The 17,325-nt window shown below is 42.1% G+C and overlaps 1 protein-coding gene across 2 annotated transcripts in view; it reads left to right on the forward strand.

Moving 5' to 3' along the window:
- The window catches only part of thbs4a (thrombospondin 4a), a 55,878-nt gene extending 40,121 nt beyond the window's left edge, over positions 1-15,757 (forward strand). For both annotated transcript variants that reach the window (XM_057832816.1, XM_057832815.1), the window contains 5 exons: positions 3,343-3,391; positions 3,463-3,659; positions 3,720-3,892; positions 7,461-7,600; positions 14,532-15,757. In XM_057832816.1, coding sequence (XP_057688799.1) covers positions 3,343-3,391; positions 3,463-3,659; positions 3,720-3,892; positions 7,461-7,600; positions 14,532-14,596 — 624 coding nt within the window. In that variant the 3' untranslated portion in view covers positions 14,597-15,757. The remainder of the gene's footprint in view (positions 1-3,342; positions 3,392-3,462; positions 3,660-3,719; positions 3,893-7,460; positions 7,601-14,531) is intronic.
- The last annotated feature ends 1,568 nt before the right edge of the window (positions 15,758-17,325 follow it).

A 17,325-nucleotide genomic window follows, 5' to 3' on the forward strand; every position in this document is an offset into this window, starting at 1 on the left:
GGTTACAAATTTTATTAAAACGAAAGCATTAAGAGGGGTTTTAATATAAACTTTCTATAACTTGTACTAACATTTATCTTTTAAGAACTACAAGTCTTTCTATCCATGGATCGCTTTAACGGAATATTAATATTGTTAATGCCATTTTGTTGATTTATTGTTATAATAAACAAATACAGTCCTTATGTACCGTATGTTGAATGTATATATCCATCTTGTGTCTTATCTTTCCATTCCAACAATTTATTTTACAGAATATATATATAATTTACAGAAAAATATGGCATATTTTATAGATGGTTTGAATTGCGATTAATTGCAATTAATTACGATTAATTAATTTTTAAGCTGTATTTAACTCAATTTAAAAAAATTAATCGTTTGACAGCCCTAATATATATATATAATTATGTATATATACATATACTGTATATATTAGGGCTGTCAAATTTATCGTGGTAACGGGTGGTAATTAATTTTTTAAATTAATCACGTTAAAATATTTCACGCAATTAACGCACATGCCCCGCTCAAACAGATTAAAATGACAGCAGTGTAATGTCCGCTTGTTACTTGTTTTTTGTTGTTGGCGCCCTCTGCTGGCGCTTGGGTCCAAATGGTTTTATGGGTTTGGGGAGTGAGCATGGTGTAATTATTGACATGAACAATGGCGAGCTACTAGTTTATCGTTTGATTGAAAATTTTACAAATTTTAATAAAACGAAAACATTAAGAGGGGTTTTAATATAAAATTTCTATAACTTGGACTAACATTTATCTTTTAAGAACTAGTTTTTCTATCCATGGATCGCTTTAACAGAATGTTAATAATGTTAATGCCATCTTGTTGATTTATTGTTATAATAAACAAATACAGTACTTATGTACCGTATGTTGAATGTATATATCCATCTTGTGTCCTATCTTTTCATTCCAACAATAATTTACAGAAAAATATGACATATTTTATAGATGGTTTGAATTGCGATTAATTACGATTAATTAATTTTTAAGCTGTAATTAACTTGATTAAAAATCGTTTAACAGTCCTGATATATATATATGTATATATATATATATATATATATATATATATATATATATATATATATATATATATATATATATATATACAGTGCCTTGCAAAAGTATTCGGCCCCCTTGAATCTTGCAACCTTTCGCCACATTTCAGGCTTCAAACATAAAGATATGAAATTTAATTTTTTTGTCAAGAATCAACAACAAGTGGGACACAATCGTGAAGTGGAACAACATTTTTTGGATAATTTCAACTTTTTTAACAAATAAAAAAATGAATAGTGGGGCGTGCAATATTATTCGGCCCCTTTACTTTCAGTGCAGCAAATTCACTCCAGAAGTTCAGTGAGGATCTCTGAATGATCCAGTGTTGTCCTAAATGACCGATGATGATAAATAGAATCCACCTGTGTGTAATCAAGTCTCCGTATAAATGCACCTGCTCTGTGATAGTCTCAGGGTTCTGTTTAAAGTGCAGAGAGCATTATGAAAACCAAGGAACACACCAGGCAGGTCCGAGATACTGTTGTGGAGAAGTTTAAAGCCGGATTTGGATACAAAAAGATTTCCCAAGCTTTAAACATCTCAAGGAGCACTGTGCAAGCCATCATATTGAAATGGAAGGAGCATCAGACCACTGCAAATCTACCAAGACCCGGCTGTCCTTCCAAACTTTCTTCTCAAACAAAGAGAAAACTGATCAGAGATGCAGCCAAGAGGCCCATGATCACTCTGGATGAACTGCAGAGATCTACAGCTGAGGTGGGAGAGTCTGTCCATAGGACAACAATCAGTCGTACACTGCACAAATCTGGCCTTTATGGAAGAGTGGCAAGAAGAAAGCCATTTCTCAAAGATATCCATAAAAAGTCTCGTTTAAAGTTTGCCACAAGCCACCTGGGAGACATACCAAACATGTGGAAGAAGGTGCTCTGCTCAGATGAAACCAAAATTGAACTTTTTGGCCACAATGCAAAACGATATGTTTGGCGTAAAAGCAACACAGCTCATCACCCTGAACACATCATCCACACTGTCAAACATGGTGGTGGCAGCATTATGGTTTGGGCCTGCTTTTCTTCAGCAGGGACAGTGAAGATGGTTAAAATCGACGGGAAGATGGATGCAGCCAAATACAGGAACATTCTGGAAGAAAACCTGTTGGTATCTGCACAAGACCTGAGACTGGGACGGAGATTTATCTTCCAACAGGACAATGATCCAAAACATAAAGCCAAATCGACAATGGAATGGTTAAAAAATAAACGTATCCAGGTGTTAGAATGGCCAAGTCAAAGTCCACACCTGAATCCAATCGAGAATCTGTGGAAAGAGCTGAAGACTGCTGTTCACAAACACTCTCCATCCAACCTCACTGAGCTCGAGCTGTTTTGCAAGGAAGAATGGGCAAGAATGTCAGTCTCTCGATGTGCAAAACTGATAGAAACATACCCCAAGCAACTTGCAGCTGTAATTGGAGCAAAAGGTGGCGCTACAAAGTATTAACGCAAGGGGGCCGAATAATATTGCACGCCCCACTTTTCAGTTTTTTATTTGTTAAAAAAGTTTAAATTATCCAATAAATTTTGTTCCACTTCACGATTGTGTCCCACTTGTTGTTGATTCTTGACAGAAAATTACAATTTTATATCTTTATGTTTGAAGCCTGAAATGTGGCGAAAGGTTGCAAGGTTCAAGGGGGCCGAATACTTTTGCAAGGCACTGTATATATGAAGTCTGGGGACTGAGATGGCCATGGGAGGAGCTTGATTTTGTGTCTGGTGAACCATTTCTGGGTCGATTTGGCCATATGTTTAGGGTCATTATCTTTCTGAAAGACCCAGTGACGACCCATCTTCAGCTTTCGGGCAGAGGGCAACAGATTTTGATTTAAAATGTCCTGGTATTTCAAAGCATTCATGATGCCATGCACCCTAACAAGGTTCCCAGGGCCTTTGGAAGCGAAACAGCCCCACAGCATCACTGACCCACCCCCATACTTCACAGTGGGTATGAGGTACTTTTCAGCATGCGCGTCTTTCGTGGCACGCCAGACCCACTTAGAGTGTATGGTTCTAAAAAGCTCAATCTTGGTCTCATCTGACCAAAGCACATGCTCCCAGTTGAAGACTGGGACCGTGTGCTCCCAGTTGAAGCCTATTAGAAGCTAAAAAAACACACCTTAACCAGGGGTGCCAATAATTATGGAGGGTACTGTAAGTCCCCCACAACAAAGAGTCTCTGGACTCAAAAGGTTTTGAGACCCTCTGACTTACGAATGTAATGATTCTGATTTATTTATAGGGGATGGAGATAGTTCAGACCATGAACTCTGACCCAGGCCTAGCTGTAGGTGCGTATTGTAGTCCTGGTGTTTATTCCTATGCTCGGAGAATGTACTAAATGCCGCCTCTTCCTGTGCAGGCTACACAGCTTTCAGTGGCGTGGACTTTGAAGGAACGTTCCACGTCAACACTGTAACAGATGACGACTACGCAGGCTTCATCTTCGGTTACCAGGACTCGTCGTCCTTCTACGTGGTCATGTGGAAACAGACGGAGCAGACCTACTGGCAAGCTGCTCCTTTCCGAGCCGTGGCCGAGCCCGGAATTCAACTAAAGGTTGTCTTGGTGAATTTGTTCAATTTGATCTGTTTTCACTTATATGTCCATCTCCATCAGGCGGTAAAGTCCAAAACTGGACCTGGAGAGTATCTTCGGAACTCCCTGTGGCACACCGGAGACACTCCGCAGCAAGTTCGTCTTCTTTGGAAAGACCCCAGGAATGTCGGCTGGAAAGACAAAGTGTCCTATCGATGGTTTCTCCAGCATAGACCACAAGTTGGTTATATCAGGTAATGACAGTCATACACTTCAATTCAATTTTATTTGTATCGCCCTATATCGCAACAAGTTGTCTCAAAGGGCTTTACAGAGTCAATATGATACACAGTCAGAAACAGTAGATGAATTGGATAAAGTTCATGTCCTGGCCATCCCCCATCCTTAGACCCTCCATGTCTACAAGGAAAAACTGCTAAAACCCTTTGGGAAGCGAGGACGTCCATCCAGCCAGGGGTCAGGACAGTCAGGAGGCTGCGGCTGAAAAATAGCCCAAAGGGGACACCGGGTGACTAGTGATGAAGAGACTAGTCAACTAGATATTAGAATTAGAAATAGAAATAAAGTAAACACAAGTGGTAGGTAGAGTGAGAAAAAGGGGATAGGACTGTACTCCCCCCAACATTATAGCTTCTGGTGCAGCTTAGACTGAACTGTGAGTCTAGTCCAATTTCAACTAGCCTGACCATAAGCTTTGTCAAATAGAAACGTTTTTAGTCTAATCTTAAATGTACAGACTGTGTGGGCTTCCTTAATACTAGCTGGAAGCTGATTCCATAAGATAGGATCTTGGTAGCTAAAGGCTCTAGCTCCTACTGCTCTTTTAGAGACCCTGGGAACTACCAGTAGACCTGCATTCTGAGAACCGAGTGTTCTGTTGGGGCAGTATGGAACCAGCGCATCGGTGAGATAAGATGGCCCCAAACCATCGATGGTCTTAAATGTGAGGAGGATTATAAATTTAATTCTAAACTCGACTGGAAGCCAGTGAAGGGCCTGGAGCACAGGGGTGGTGTGCTCTCTTCTATTAGTTCCTGTTAAAAGTCTTGCTGCTGCGTTCTGGACTAGCTGAAGACCTATTAGAGAACTTTTAGGACAAGCTGCAAGTAAGGAGTTACAGTAATCCAATCTAGATGTAACGAACGAGTGATTTTTCAGCATGGTTTTTAGACAAAATATTTCTAATTTTGGCTATATTGCGCAGGTGAAAAAAGGCTGTTCTGCAGGTTTGTTTAATATGAGCTTTAAATGATAAGTCTGGGTCAAATAGAACTCCTAGGTTTTTAACTGTGGTGCTGGAGGCTACACTTACATTGTCCAGAGTGACGATCTGGGCAGTTAAAGATTCTCTCACAGTTTTTGGGCCAGTTATAAGGACTTCTATCTTTTCAGGGTTAAGTAAAAGATAATTAGTTCACTTGTCACACCTGTTCGAAATGACAGCACTACTAAATACCGTAATTTTCGGACTATAAGCCACTACTTTTTTTCTTTCATTTTGAATCCTGCGGCTTATAGTCCAGTTTGGCTTTTTTGGGGGGGGGGGGTCATAGGCAATACATGCCTCCTAGCATGCATTGCAGTGCTAAAGATGTAAATAGCAATCAAAATTTATGTTCTGTGCTCATTATTTCTTCAGTTACTGTTCCAGTTGTTTCCTTCATTGCTTGTTATGGTATTTGGTAGCACTTTATTTGACAGTGGCGTCATAAAACTGTCATAAGACGGTCATATTTATAACATGACACTATGAAGTGTCATCCGGCAAATTATGTTACTAACGCCATTTATGTTCTGTTTGGATCTTTTATATCCATTCAAAAGAGATATAATTTGCCGGATAGCACTAAATGACATATGTTATAGGCATTCATGAATGCTCATAACAGTGTCATGTCATAGTTATGATTGTCTAATGACAGTCTTATGGTGCCACTGTCAAATAAAATGTTAGCAGATACAATAAGTAGCAATTAATGAATTAACTGAACCAGTAACTGAGGAAATAATTAGCACAGAACATGAATTTTGATTGTTCCTTACATCTGTAGCACTATAATGCATGCTAGGAGGCAAATTGGATTACAACAGTGTTCACAGCAGGTGGCAGCAGAGGTGGGAGCAGTGATGACCAAACGAAGCTTCTTGAAGCAATAAAGCTTTGCAGTCAATTGGTTCAAAGCTTCATGGTGGTTCATTTGGTCTCATGACAGTTGCATAATGCTGCTAACAAATAAAGCATTACCGGTTAACCCTTTAACACCGAACGTGTCGGATGCGACACGTTTACGCATATCATCTTTGAAACCTCGTAACGCTGTGATTACCTCACCCACGTGCACCTGGTTGCTTTCATTTGAAAGTACGGAAGTTGATGTCCACACAAATTTTTATTTGAAGTCAATCGACCAAGTAAAACGGGAGATAATGTCATTTGAGTTTTATAGTTTTATTGCACTCATAAATATGCATTAAAACGCTGCATGGACCATGTGTCTATCTCCATATTTCCATCATTTCTTGTCCTTTTTTCAAAACCGAAAGCAACACAAAAGACTACATATCCCAAGAGCCGTTGTGATGTCAAGAATGACGAACCTAATGTGAACATTTTTAATAAATTGACGACCAAGGCGCCAACTAAGGAAAAGGAGACACGCAAAGCAAGCAACGGCCAGTTGGATTGAGCGAGCGACTTTGAAACGTCCAGAATGAATCGAAAACTAAATTTAGCGCAAGCTAATGCATTATTTCATTAACTCAAGGAATAGGATGAGCTGCATTTGTCATGTTCTCCTCGGATTAGTCTGCGTCTCGGCGAGTAGAAGTGACAGCAGCGCGCAAACGGCAGAAGAGTAGGCTGTGTGACGTTGTATGTGACGCACCTCAGTGACCTGTTCAAAAACACTTTATTGAGTGCGCAAAAAAAAAAAAAAAAAACTTTATTGGGTCGCATGCCTGAAAAAATTGAACTGAACTACTTGTCAATATTTTTTTTAATACTTTTTTTCAATGTTATATATATTTGTTTCTTCACTAGGAATTTTTTCAATTTTTAGATGTATGTTCAAGAAGCTTAATTGCATGTACATATATACCTTTGATAAGGTGATGGGTACAATACCTAACTTCACAAAGAGATATCCTCCAAACCCTTCTTGTGTTGGATGATATATATATATTTTTTCTCACTATTTTGCACTGTATATAACCTGTTTTGACCATAGTATGTGTAAAGGCCAAAAATGCCTATGACCATACCTGCTGTTTGTGTTGAATTGTCAAACATAAAACTATTCAATCTTATTTTTTCTATTGAATGTTTATCCTAACAAGTTAAATAAATATTATCAAGCTTCAAAACGGTTGGTCGAGCATGTTTGGTTGTCAATGAGACATCAACATTACAAATTTTGAAAAAATATTTTGGGAATTTTTTTGTCTTTTTAGGTCCAAAATGTGGATTATAATTGGTCAGTGAAGAAAACAACAGTTTGGACATGAAGTTCAAGGTGTCCTTAAAAAAGGGACCCAACTTGGCCATTGTGAACAATTTTTTCTTTGAAATATAAAGGCAACATCAAATGCATGCAAATTTGGCCAAAATAGGCTTAGGTGTTTAAGGGTTAATATCTTTTGGTGTAAATATCCCATAATACAGTGAGGACAGCTGCGGCTTATAGTCCAGTGCGGTTTATCTAAGAACAAATGCCGTTTTCGTGTCACATTTGGTGGGTGGTGGCTTATAGTCAGGTGCGCCTTATAGTGCAAAAATTACGGTATTTTCCTTCTGTTAAATAGGGCTCGGTTCTTCGAGGGCTCGGACCTGGTAGCCGACACTGGCGTGACACTTGACACCAGCATGAGAGGCGGCAGGCTAGGTGTCTTCTGCTTCTCCCAGGAGAACATCATCTGGTCCAACCTCAAGTACAGATGCAACGGTGACTATCATTTGCAGTTTCACGAGGATGTACTAGTACAGTGATCCCTCGCTACTTTGTGCTTCAAATTTCGCGCCTTCAGTCCATCGCGGATTTTTTCCAATTAAAAAAAAACATTAAAAAATACAGTGGTACCTCTACATGCACATTTAATTCATTCCAGGACCTGGTTTTCCCATATGAATACTTATAATTGGATTCATTCGTTCTACAGCCCCAAACACTAGTAAATAAGAAATGTTTAATTATGAATAGTCCATTAAACGATTAAACATCTAATCGCACACATCCCTAATGAAAACACTTTATTTCCAATTTATTATTATTAGGGGTGTCAAACGATTAAAAATCGAGTTAATTACAGCTTAAAAATTAATTAATCGGAATTAATCGCAATTCAAACCATCTCTAAAATATGCCATATTTTTCTGTAAATTATTGTTGGAATGGAAAGATAAGACACAAGATGGATATATACATTCAACATACGGTACATAAGTACTGTATTTCTTTATTATAACAATAAATCAACAAGATGGCATTACCATTATTAACATTCTGTTAAAGCGATCCATGAATAGAAAGACTTGTAGTTCTTAAAAGACAAGTTATAGAAATTTCATATCAAAACCCCTCTTCATGTTTTCGTTTTAATAAAATTTGTAAAATTTTCAATCAAAAAATAAACTAGTAGCCTGCCATTGTTGATGTCAATAATTACTTACACAATGCTCATGAATGCTGAAGCCTATAAAATCAGTCGCACCCAAGCGCCAGCAGAGGGCGGCAAAACTCCGAAAAACACAACAAGTACACCTTTCACTGTGCTCTCATTTAAATCTGTTTGAGCGGGTCATTTGTGCGTTAATTGCGTCAAATATTTTAACGGGATTAATTTTAAAAATTAATTACCGCTCGTTAACGCGATAATTTTGACAGCCCTAATTATTATTGTAACATCGGCAAGGAAGTCGCAAGCACAACACGGCTACTGTCCGCCGTAACCAACGCCAATAAAAACATTAAAAGAGAATGTAAAACACTTCCGCACCTCTCTCACGCTGTCATCAGTCATACAGGAACAGCATGCAAAACACAACTGCCACATTAGAACCCTGTGTCAGGAATGAGCGGGCAGGCAGGTGGTGTGGACCCAAATGCAGGGAAACAAAAAAAGGCAGCAAGGCAGTGAACTCAAAAAACGTTTTAATAATAACTAACAAAAATCACAAAGTACAAACAAAAGGACTATGGATCAACAAAACTTACTTAAACGGATGGACAGGTACGCGAGGGCTTGGACGGGTCTTGACTTTGGTAAAGACAGACATAGACAATGATGCAACAAGAAGTGACAAGAAACTGGGTCATTATATACGCAGACAAGGGGTAACGAGACGAGGAACAGCTGGGTAACACAGGTGGATGCAGATTGCAGGATACACTGGGAAAACACACACAGGTGAGAGCAATGGGTAATCACAGGGACAAGTCACACAAGGAGAAACCAAACACAAAACCTAACAGTACCCCCCCCTCAAGGGACGGATCCCAGACGTCCCGAGGAAACAAAAAGTCAGAAGGTTGCTCAGAGGAGGGAGCAACACCAGCCCGTCACGGCCAGTCAGGCGGGCGTCCAGGACGCCAGACGTGGGCCGATCGCACGGGTCGATCGGGAGTGCGCCCGGGGCGCCAGACATTGGGTGACCGCACGGACAGATCAGGCGGGCGTCCCAGACGAGGTAGTGCTCGGTCGTCCATACCGCCACGTTGTGGCAGGAAACGGGGAGCGGCATCATCGGGGCGAGGGTCAGGAACAGAGTCGGAGTCGTCGTGCGGACCAGGGACGGAGTCGGAGTCGTCGTGCGGACCAGGAACGGAGTCGGAGTTGTCGTGCGGACCAGGAACGGAGTCGGAGCCGTCGTGCGGACCAGGAACGGAGTCGGAGCCGTCGTGCGGACCAGGAACAGAGTCGGAGCCGTCGTGCGGACCAGGAACGGAGTCGGAGCCGTCGTGCGGACCAGGAACGGAGTCGGAGTCGTCGTGCGGACCTGGAACAGAGTCGGAGTCGTCGTGCGGACCAGGAACAGAGTCGGAGTCGTCGTGCGGACCAGGAACAGAGTCGGAGTTGTCGTCGTCTGCTGGCGTGACAGCAGCGGAGTCGTCGTCGTCTGCTGGCGTGACAGCAGCGGAGTCGTCGTCGTCTGCTGGCGTGGCAGCAGCGGAGTCGTCGTCGTCTGCTGGCGTGACAGCAGCGGAGTCGTCGTCGTCTGCTGGCGTGACAGCAGCGGAGTCGCCGTCGTCTGCTGGCGTGACAGCAGCGGAGTCGCCGTCGTCTGCTGGCGGGACAGCAGCGGAGTCGCCGGAGTCTGCTGGCGGGACAGCAGCGGAGTCGCCGGAGTCTGCTGGCGGGACAGCAGCGGAGTCGCCGGAGTCTGCTGGCGGGACAGCAGCGGAGTCGCAGGAGTCTGCTGGCGGGACAGCAGCGGAGTCGCAGGAGTCTGCTGGCGGAACAGCAGCGGGGTCGCAGGAGACTGCTGGCGGAACAGCAGCGGGGTCGCAGGAGACTGCTGGCGGAACAGCAGCGGAGTCGTCTGCTGGCGGGACAGCAGCGGAGTCGTCTGCTGGCGGGACAGCAGCTTGGTCGTCTGCTGGCGGGACAGCAGCGGGGTCGCAGGAGTCTGCTGGTGCAGTCGGCCCGGGCACTTGACTGCGGGGAGTCGGCGCGGGCACTTGACTGCGGGGAGTCGGCGCGGGAGGCACTTGACTGCGGGGAGCCGGCGCGGGAGGAACTTGACTGCGGGGAGCCGGCGCGGGAGGCACTTGACTGCGGGGAGCCGGCGCGGGAGGCACTTGACTGCGGGGAGCCGGCGCGGGAGGCACTTGACTGCGGGGAGCCGGCGCGGGAGGCACTTGACTGCGGGGAGCCGGCGCGGGAGGAACTTGACTGCGGGGAGCCGGCGCGGGAGGAACTTGACTGCGTGGAGCCGGCGCGGGAGGAACTTGACTGCGTGGAGCCGGCGCGGGAGGAACTTGACTGCGTGGAGCCGGCGCGGGAGGCACTTGACTGCGGGGAGCCGGCGCGGGAGGCACTTGACTGCGGGGAGCCGGCGCGGGAGGCACTTGACTGCGGGGAGCCGGCGCGGGAGGAACTTGACTGCGTGGAGCCGGCGCGGGAGGAACTTGACTGCGGGGAGCCGGCGCGGGTCCATGCCGTCGGCGTGGACGAGCACGCTGAGGCTTCCGGACGATGTTCTGTGGCAGACTGGGTGGCACATTACATGGTGAAGGAGGGTAGTAGGAACCACGGCCCTTACCTGGGCGCCCCCGCTGGCCACCACGCGGAGGTCCAGTGTAGATAGCCAAACGGGAACCCAGGTAAGGGTCCAGGGAAAAAGGCTGGGAAGGGGACGTGGTATGACTGAGGCGTGACAAAAACTGAGAGGGTGAAGAATAGGGCATGGCATCAAAATCTGGGTAGGAGTCGGTGTCAGAAAGAAAATCATATGAACTGTGATATTCTTCAAAATCTGAAAAATCGGAATCTAAAAAAACGTGGCGAGGCAGTACATAATCAGGGGAACGGGCGGATGAACGTCGGCGTGCACGCCGGTGCCGGATCTTTCCCGCTGGGTCCACAATTGGTTGCGTCATTATGTCAGGAATGAGCGGGCAGGCAGGTGGTGTGGACCCAAATGCAGGGAAACAAAAAAAGGCAGCAAGGCAGTGAACTCAAAAAACGTTTTAATAATAACTAACAAAAATCACAAAGTACAAACAAAAGGACTATGGATCAACAAAACTTACTTAAACGGATGGACAGGTATGCGAGGGCTTGGACGGGTCTTGACTTTGGTAAAGACAGACATAGACAATGATGCAACAAGAAGTGACAAGAAACTGGGTCATTATATACGCAGACAAGGGGTAACGAGACGAGGAACAGCTGGGTAACACAGGTGGATGCAGATTGCAGGATACACTGGGAAAACACACACAGGTGAGAGCAATGGGTAATCACAGGGACAAGTCACACAAGGAGAAACCAAACACAAAACCTAACACCCTGTTACTTTATTATTTTTATTAGTATCAAATATCAAAATGGCTTACCTCTTCAGCCTCTGTACGACCATGGCCCCCAACAAAATGTTCACTGCAAATTAAGGTGAATGGCTTCACCTTGCTGGCGTTAAACTGGTCTTTTGACGTCCGCACAAGTTGATCCATTCTTCACATTTTTGGTATTTTTTGGCTTCGAGAAACGTATGAAGAAAACATCCTTCATATGTCGTAATGTCTAGAGTCGTTTCTACAAGTTCCATAGCAGCAGTGTTTACTCGGCATGTTCTTTTTTGAAAGATTACCGGCAGAAAACAAGCAGTAAAAACATAGTTTGTATGCGAGGGCGTGTCTTTGTTGACCCACTTCCTGGTTAAGGTGGCGACGTAAGGTCTAAAAATAGCATTTGTGCGGCACGCTATTAAATAATTGCACAATAATCAAAAAAGAATCACAAATCAAAGTTAATACACTCATGTAAAGCTGTCGGAACACAAGGGGCAAATGAAGAGGATGCTGGGATACACACATACACACATGTAGTGCTGCAACGATTAATCGATTAACTCGAGTATTCGAATAGAAAAAAATATTCGAATTCAATTTTATTGCTTTGAGTATTCGTTTAATTATAGTGGCGTTGTAATAGTTTATTTTGAAAGTGTTTGCATTTAGTTTTATTGATTGGAGTGGATACACTGCCCTCTGGTCTGCCTCATTTCACATGGCTGAATCCAACTGTTCCCTGATAAGCTACGTTTTTGTTTGAGGTAATGTTTTTTTCATGCATTCGTAATTTCGTTTATAGACCAATCGATCGGGTCCGATCACGTCATTTTCAAAGTATCGGAATTGGCAAAAAAATATCAGCCATGCCTTTTTTTAATATATATATATTTTTTAATTAAATCATTTTCTAATTGTATTTAACGTTACAGACATAATATGTTAAAATTATCCAGAGTCTTTAGTTTAGGCTTAAGGTAGGGTTGTCAAATTTATCCCAATAACGGCGGTAATTAATTTTTTAAAAAATGTATCACGTTAAAATATTTAACGCAATTAATGCATGCGCTGCACGACCCACTCACGCATTGTCGCGCTCAATCTGTAATGGCGCCGTTTTACCTATAAAGAGAGATAAAAGGCAGCGTAAAATGAGTAGAGTGAATTTTGGCTGCCTTTGGAGCCTTTTTTTAATTGGCTAAAGCCTTACAATCCCTCTCCCTACGATTAGAAATATCATGGGAAGCAATGTGGGGAAGCAAGGTAGCAACTGATTTTTTTCTTAACACCTTGTTATTTCCCAATGCAGAGAAGATATATCAATTGGTAGCACTACGCAGTCATGGTTCCACTTCCCATCATGCATTTGGGAATGGCGTTCAGTATCATTTACTGAAAGCTCAACAAATACACTAGATGGCAATATTTAGTCACAATATACAAAGTCACAAGTCTTTCTATCCGGGGATCCCTCTCACAGAAAGAATGTTAGTAATGTAAATGCCATCTTGAGGATTTATTGTCATAATAAACAAATAGAGTACTTATATACTGTATGTTGAATGTATATATTTGTCCGAGTTTTATTCATTTTTTTCTTAATGCATTGCGAAAATGTATATGATCGGGAAAAATTATCGGGAATGATTGGAATTGAATCGGGAGCAAAAAAAAGCAATCGGATCGGGAAATATCGGGATCGGCAGATACTCAAACTAAAACGATTGGATCGGGAGCAAAAAAACATGATTGGAACAACCCTAACATTTAGCCGTTTTTTTTTTTTTTTTTGTGGGAATATATGTTTGAACCTTTTATCAAGAGCATTGTGAAAAAAGAAAAAAAACGTTAGCATTTTATAGCATTTAAGCTAGCGCACTTTTGCTATGTAAGTTAGCCAGTTGTTCTTTTGTTGTACGTACAGTAGATACTCATTTTTGTTTTTTTTTATACCGTTTGAGGCTCACCTCAGGTATTTTAATTTTTATCCGATACTCGATTATTCGAACTAACTAGTTCATCGATTAATGGACTACTAAAATAATCGATAGCTGCAGCTCTAATACAGTGTATCACAAAAGTGAGTACACCCCTCACATTTCTGCAGATATTTAAGTCTTTTCATGGGACAACACTGACGAAATGATACTTTGACACAATGAAAAGTAGTCTGTGTGCAGCATATATAATAGAGTTCATTTATTTTCCCCTCAAAATAACTCAAAATACAGCCATTAATATCTAAACCCCTGGCAACAAAAGTGAGTACACCCCTATGAAAAAATGCACATCCCTAAATGTCCAAATTGAGTACTGCTTGTCATTTTCCCTACGAAATGTTATGTGACTCGTTATAGTTGTGCTACATTTTGAGTTGTTTTGAGGGGAAAATAAATTAACTCTATTATACAGTATAAGCTGCACACTGACTACTTTTTATTGTGTCAGTTTCATTTTGTCAGTGTTGTCCCATGAAAAGATATATCTGCAGAAATGCGAGGGGTGTACTCACTTTTGTGATACACTGTACAGTCCCTCTTAGCTAATTGGATGCCAAGAATGCTATGCAATAGCCAATTGCAGAGCAGCTATAAGTATGTATTTCTTATCCTGAAAGAGGCAATATTTTCCCATTAAGGTGGGTCTTAACCTGAAAATTCTGTAAGTAGAGGCATTCTTAAGTAGAGGCACCACTGTACTTTGGGGTGGGGGGGACCTATCTTTCCAGTGCTGTTAAATCTGAATAAATAGAATGAACACACCCCAAAAAAAATGTAAATAAGCTCTGCTTCTTCTTGACCACTGAAAACGAGGGATCATTGTATTCTATCATATTTACGACAATGTGTCTTTCTTCTCGCAGACACCATTCCTGATGACTACAACCAGTTCAGTCCCTCATCAACTGATGGTTATGATAAATCATAAAACTTCAATTTGGGCCATTATATCCTTTTTCAGAATATAAGTATTGGTACTAAACGTGTCGGCATTATCATCATTCATGCTATTAATAAAGATGTTATCAAAATCAATGCTCAGATAAATAGACCATTCTGTACAAGTGTGGTTTGGCTTGCAAATTAAAAGATTGAAGCTTTAAGTCCATCTGACCCTGTTAACACCAACTCAGATGTTCAAACATAAGAATTGATAAGATGAATGCACACACAGATTGCATTTGTACTTTGAAACCCCAAATTTTACGAGTGTAAAAAGTGAAGTAGCACTGATACCGATACCAGTATCGGCAGGGGGCGCGGATACCGTCTACTGGCATCACTTGAACGCAAATGTACTGTCCTCCCCACGTGAGCTAACTTCCCAAATCCCGGTGCATGACATCTGTATGTCTTTGTCTTACAATTACCATACGAAATTAACACCTTCGTCTTCAATATTAAGGATATTTACTACAACGCGTATCCGCGATGTTACGCTGCTCATCTAACATGGCATTCACAAACGATTAGCATGCGTGAGCTAGCGCCTGCTGTTGTAATGACGTTGGGATCAGACAGGTTAAAACCGTGGGAGACTAAGCAAACTCATGGTTTCATGATGGACAATGAGTGGCAAATTAAGAGCGCCGTACTTCAAACTTGTCCTGTTTATGAAAGTCGATTGTCATATGCTGGTGTTGTCCAGTAATGAGCAGAAGTGACTCACTAGATATCATCAAATAGGAACCTAGATGTCCTATGTTAGATCCCATGCTAATTCTCGCATGCACACACTAGATATAATCAAATAGCAACCTAGATGTGCTACATTATATCCCATGCAATGAGCCGCGTGAGCCCAGAGCGACGCGTAGTCCATATGCTACATTGATGAATTAGAAACCGCCATTTCTGAATGGAAGTTAAGCGGGCCAAATCAATCCGTACCAGTGACTGTAGATAATGCTGCAAATACTGTTAATTCAGTACATGACACGGATGGACTCAGACCAATCAACAGTGTGCCCCACTTTACAAACAGTAATGGTTGTTCTCAGAACTTTTACACAAAATATATTCAGATCAGTAAGAAGTGAGCACATAAATATTATGCACTAAAATGCTTGTTTATATGACGGCACTGTTATTTTTGCTTGTTACCAAATAAAAAAACATTAAAAAAAAAAAAAAAATGTATTTTCTGTTTCAGAGCATTAAATGTATTGAATTGTATCGGAAATCGTACCAAACCGTGACTTAACTGTATCATTGCATCCCTTATACGTATATATGTATATGTAGTGGGGAGAACAAGTATTTGATACTCTCAATCAAATACTTGTTCTCCAAACTGTGTATATATAGTATATACAGTTGTGGTCAAAAGTTTACATACACTTGTGAAGAACATAATGACATGGCTCTCTTGAGTTTCCAGTTATTTCTACAACTCTGATTTTTCTCCGATAGAGTGATTGGAACAGATACTTCTTTGTCACAAAAAACATTCTTGAAATTTGGTTCTTTTATGACTTTATTATGGGTTAACAGAAAAAGTGATCAAATCTGCTGGGTCAAAAACATACATACATGGATCTGAAAAAGCGAATCATTGACTTGAACAAGTCAGGAAAGTCACTTGGAGTCATTTCAAAGCAGCTGCAGGTCCCAAGAGCAACTGTGCAAACAATTGTTTGTAAGTATAAAGTGCATGGCACTGTTTTGTCAATGCCACGATCAGGAAGAAAACGCAAGCTATCACCTGCTGCTGAGAGAAAATTGGTCAGGAGGGTGAAGATTCAACCGAGAATCACCAAAAAGCAGATCTGCCAAGAATTAGAAGCTGCTGGAACACAGGTGGCAGTGTCCACAGTCAAGCGTGTTTTGCATCTCCATGGACTGAGAGGCTGCCGTGCAAGAAGGAAGCCCTTGCTCCAAAAGCGGCACCTTAAGGCTCGACTGAAGTTTGCTGCTGATCACATGGACAAAGATAAGACCTTCTGGAGGAAAGTTCTGTGGTCAGACGAAAAAAAAATCGAGCTGTTTGGCCACAATGCCCAGCAATATGTTTGGAGGAGAAAAGGTGAGGCCTTTAAACCCAAGTACACCATGCCTACCGTCAAGCACGGTGGTGGTAGTATTATGCTGTGGGGCTGTTTTGCTACCAATGGAACTGGTGCTTTACAGAGAGTAAATGGGATAATGAAGAAGGAGGATTACCTTCAAATTCTTCAAGATAACCTAACGTCATCGGCCCGAAGATTGGGTCTTGGGCGCAGTTGGGTGTTCCAACAGGACAATGACCCCAAATACACATCAAAAGTGGTAATGGAATGGCTAAATCAGGCTAGAATTAAGGTTTTCGAATGGCCTTCCCAAAACCCCATTGTGGACAATGCTGAAGAAACAAGTCCATGTCGGAAAGCCATCAAATTTAACTGAACTGCACCAATTCTGTCAAGAGGAGTGGTCAAAGATTCAACCAGAAGCTTGTGGATGGCTACCAAAAGCGCCTAATTGAAGTGAAAATGGCCAAGGGACATGTTACCAAATATTAGCGCTGCTGTATGTATATTTTCTGACCCAGCAAATTGGATCCCTTTTTTCTGTTCACCCATAATAAAGTCATAAAAGAACCAAACTTCATGAATGTTTTTTGTGACAAAGAAGTATCTGTTCCAATCACTCTATCAGAGAAAAATCAGAGTTGTAGAA

The sequence above is a fragment of the Corythoichthys intestinalis genome, chromosome 3, assembly GCF_030265065.1.
Source record: "Corythoichthys intestinalis isolate RoL2023-P3 chromosome 3, ASM3026506v1, whole genome shotgun sequence".
NCBI classification, from domain to species: domain Eukaryota; kingdom Metazoa; phylum Chordata; class Actinopteri; order Syngnathiformes; family Syngnathidae; genus Corythoichthys; species Corythoichthys intestinalis.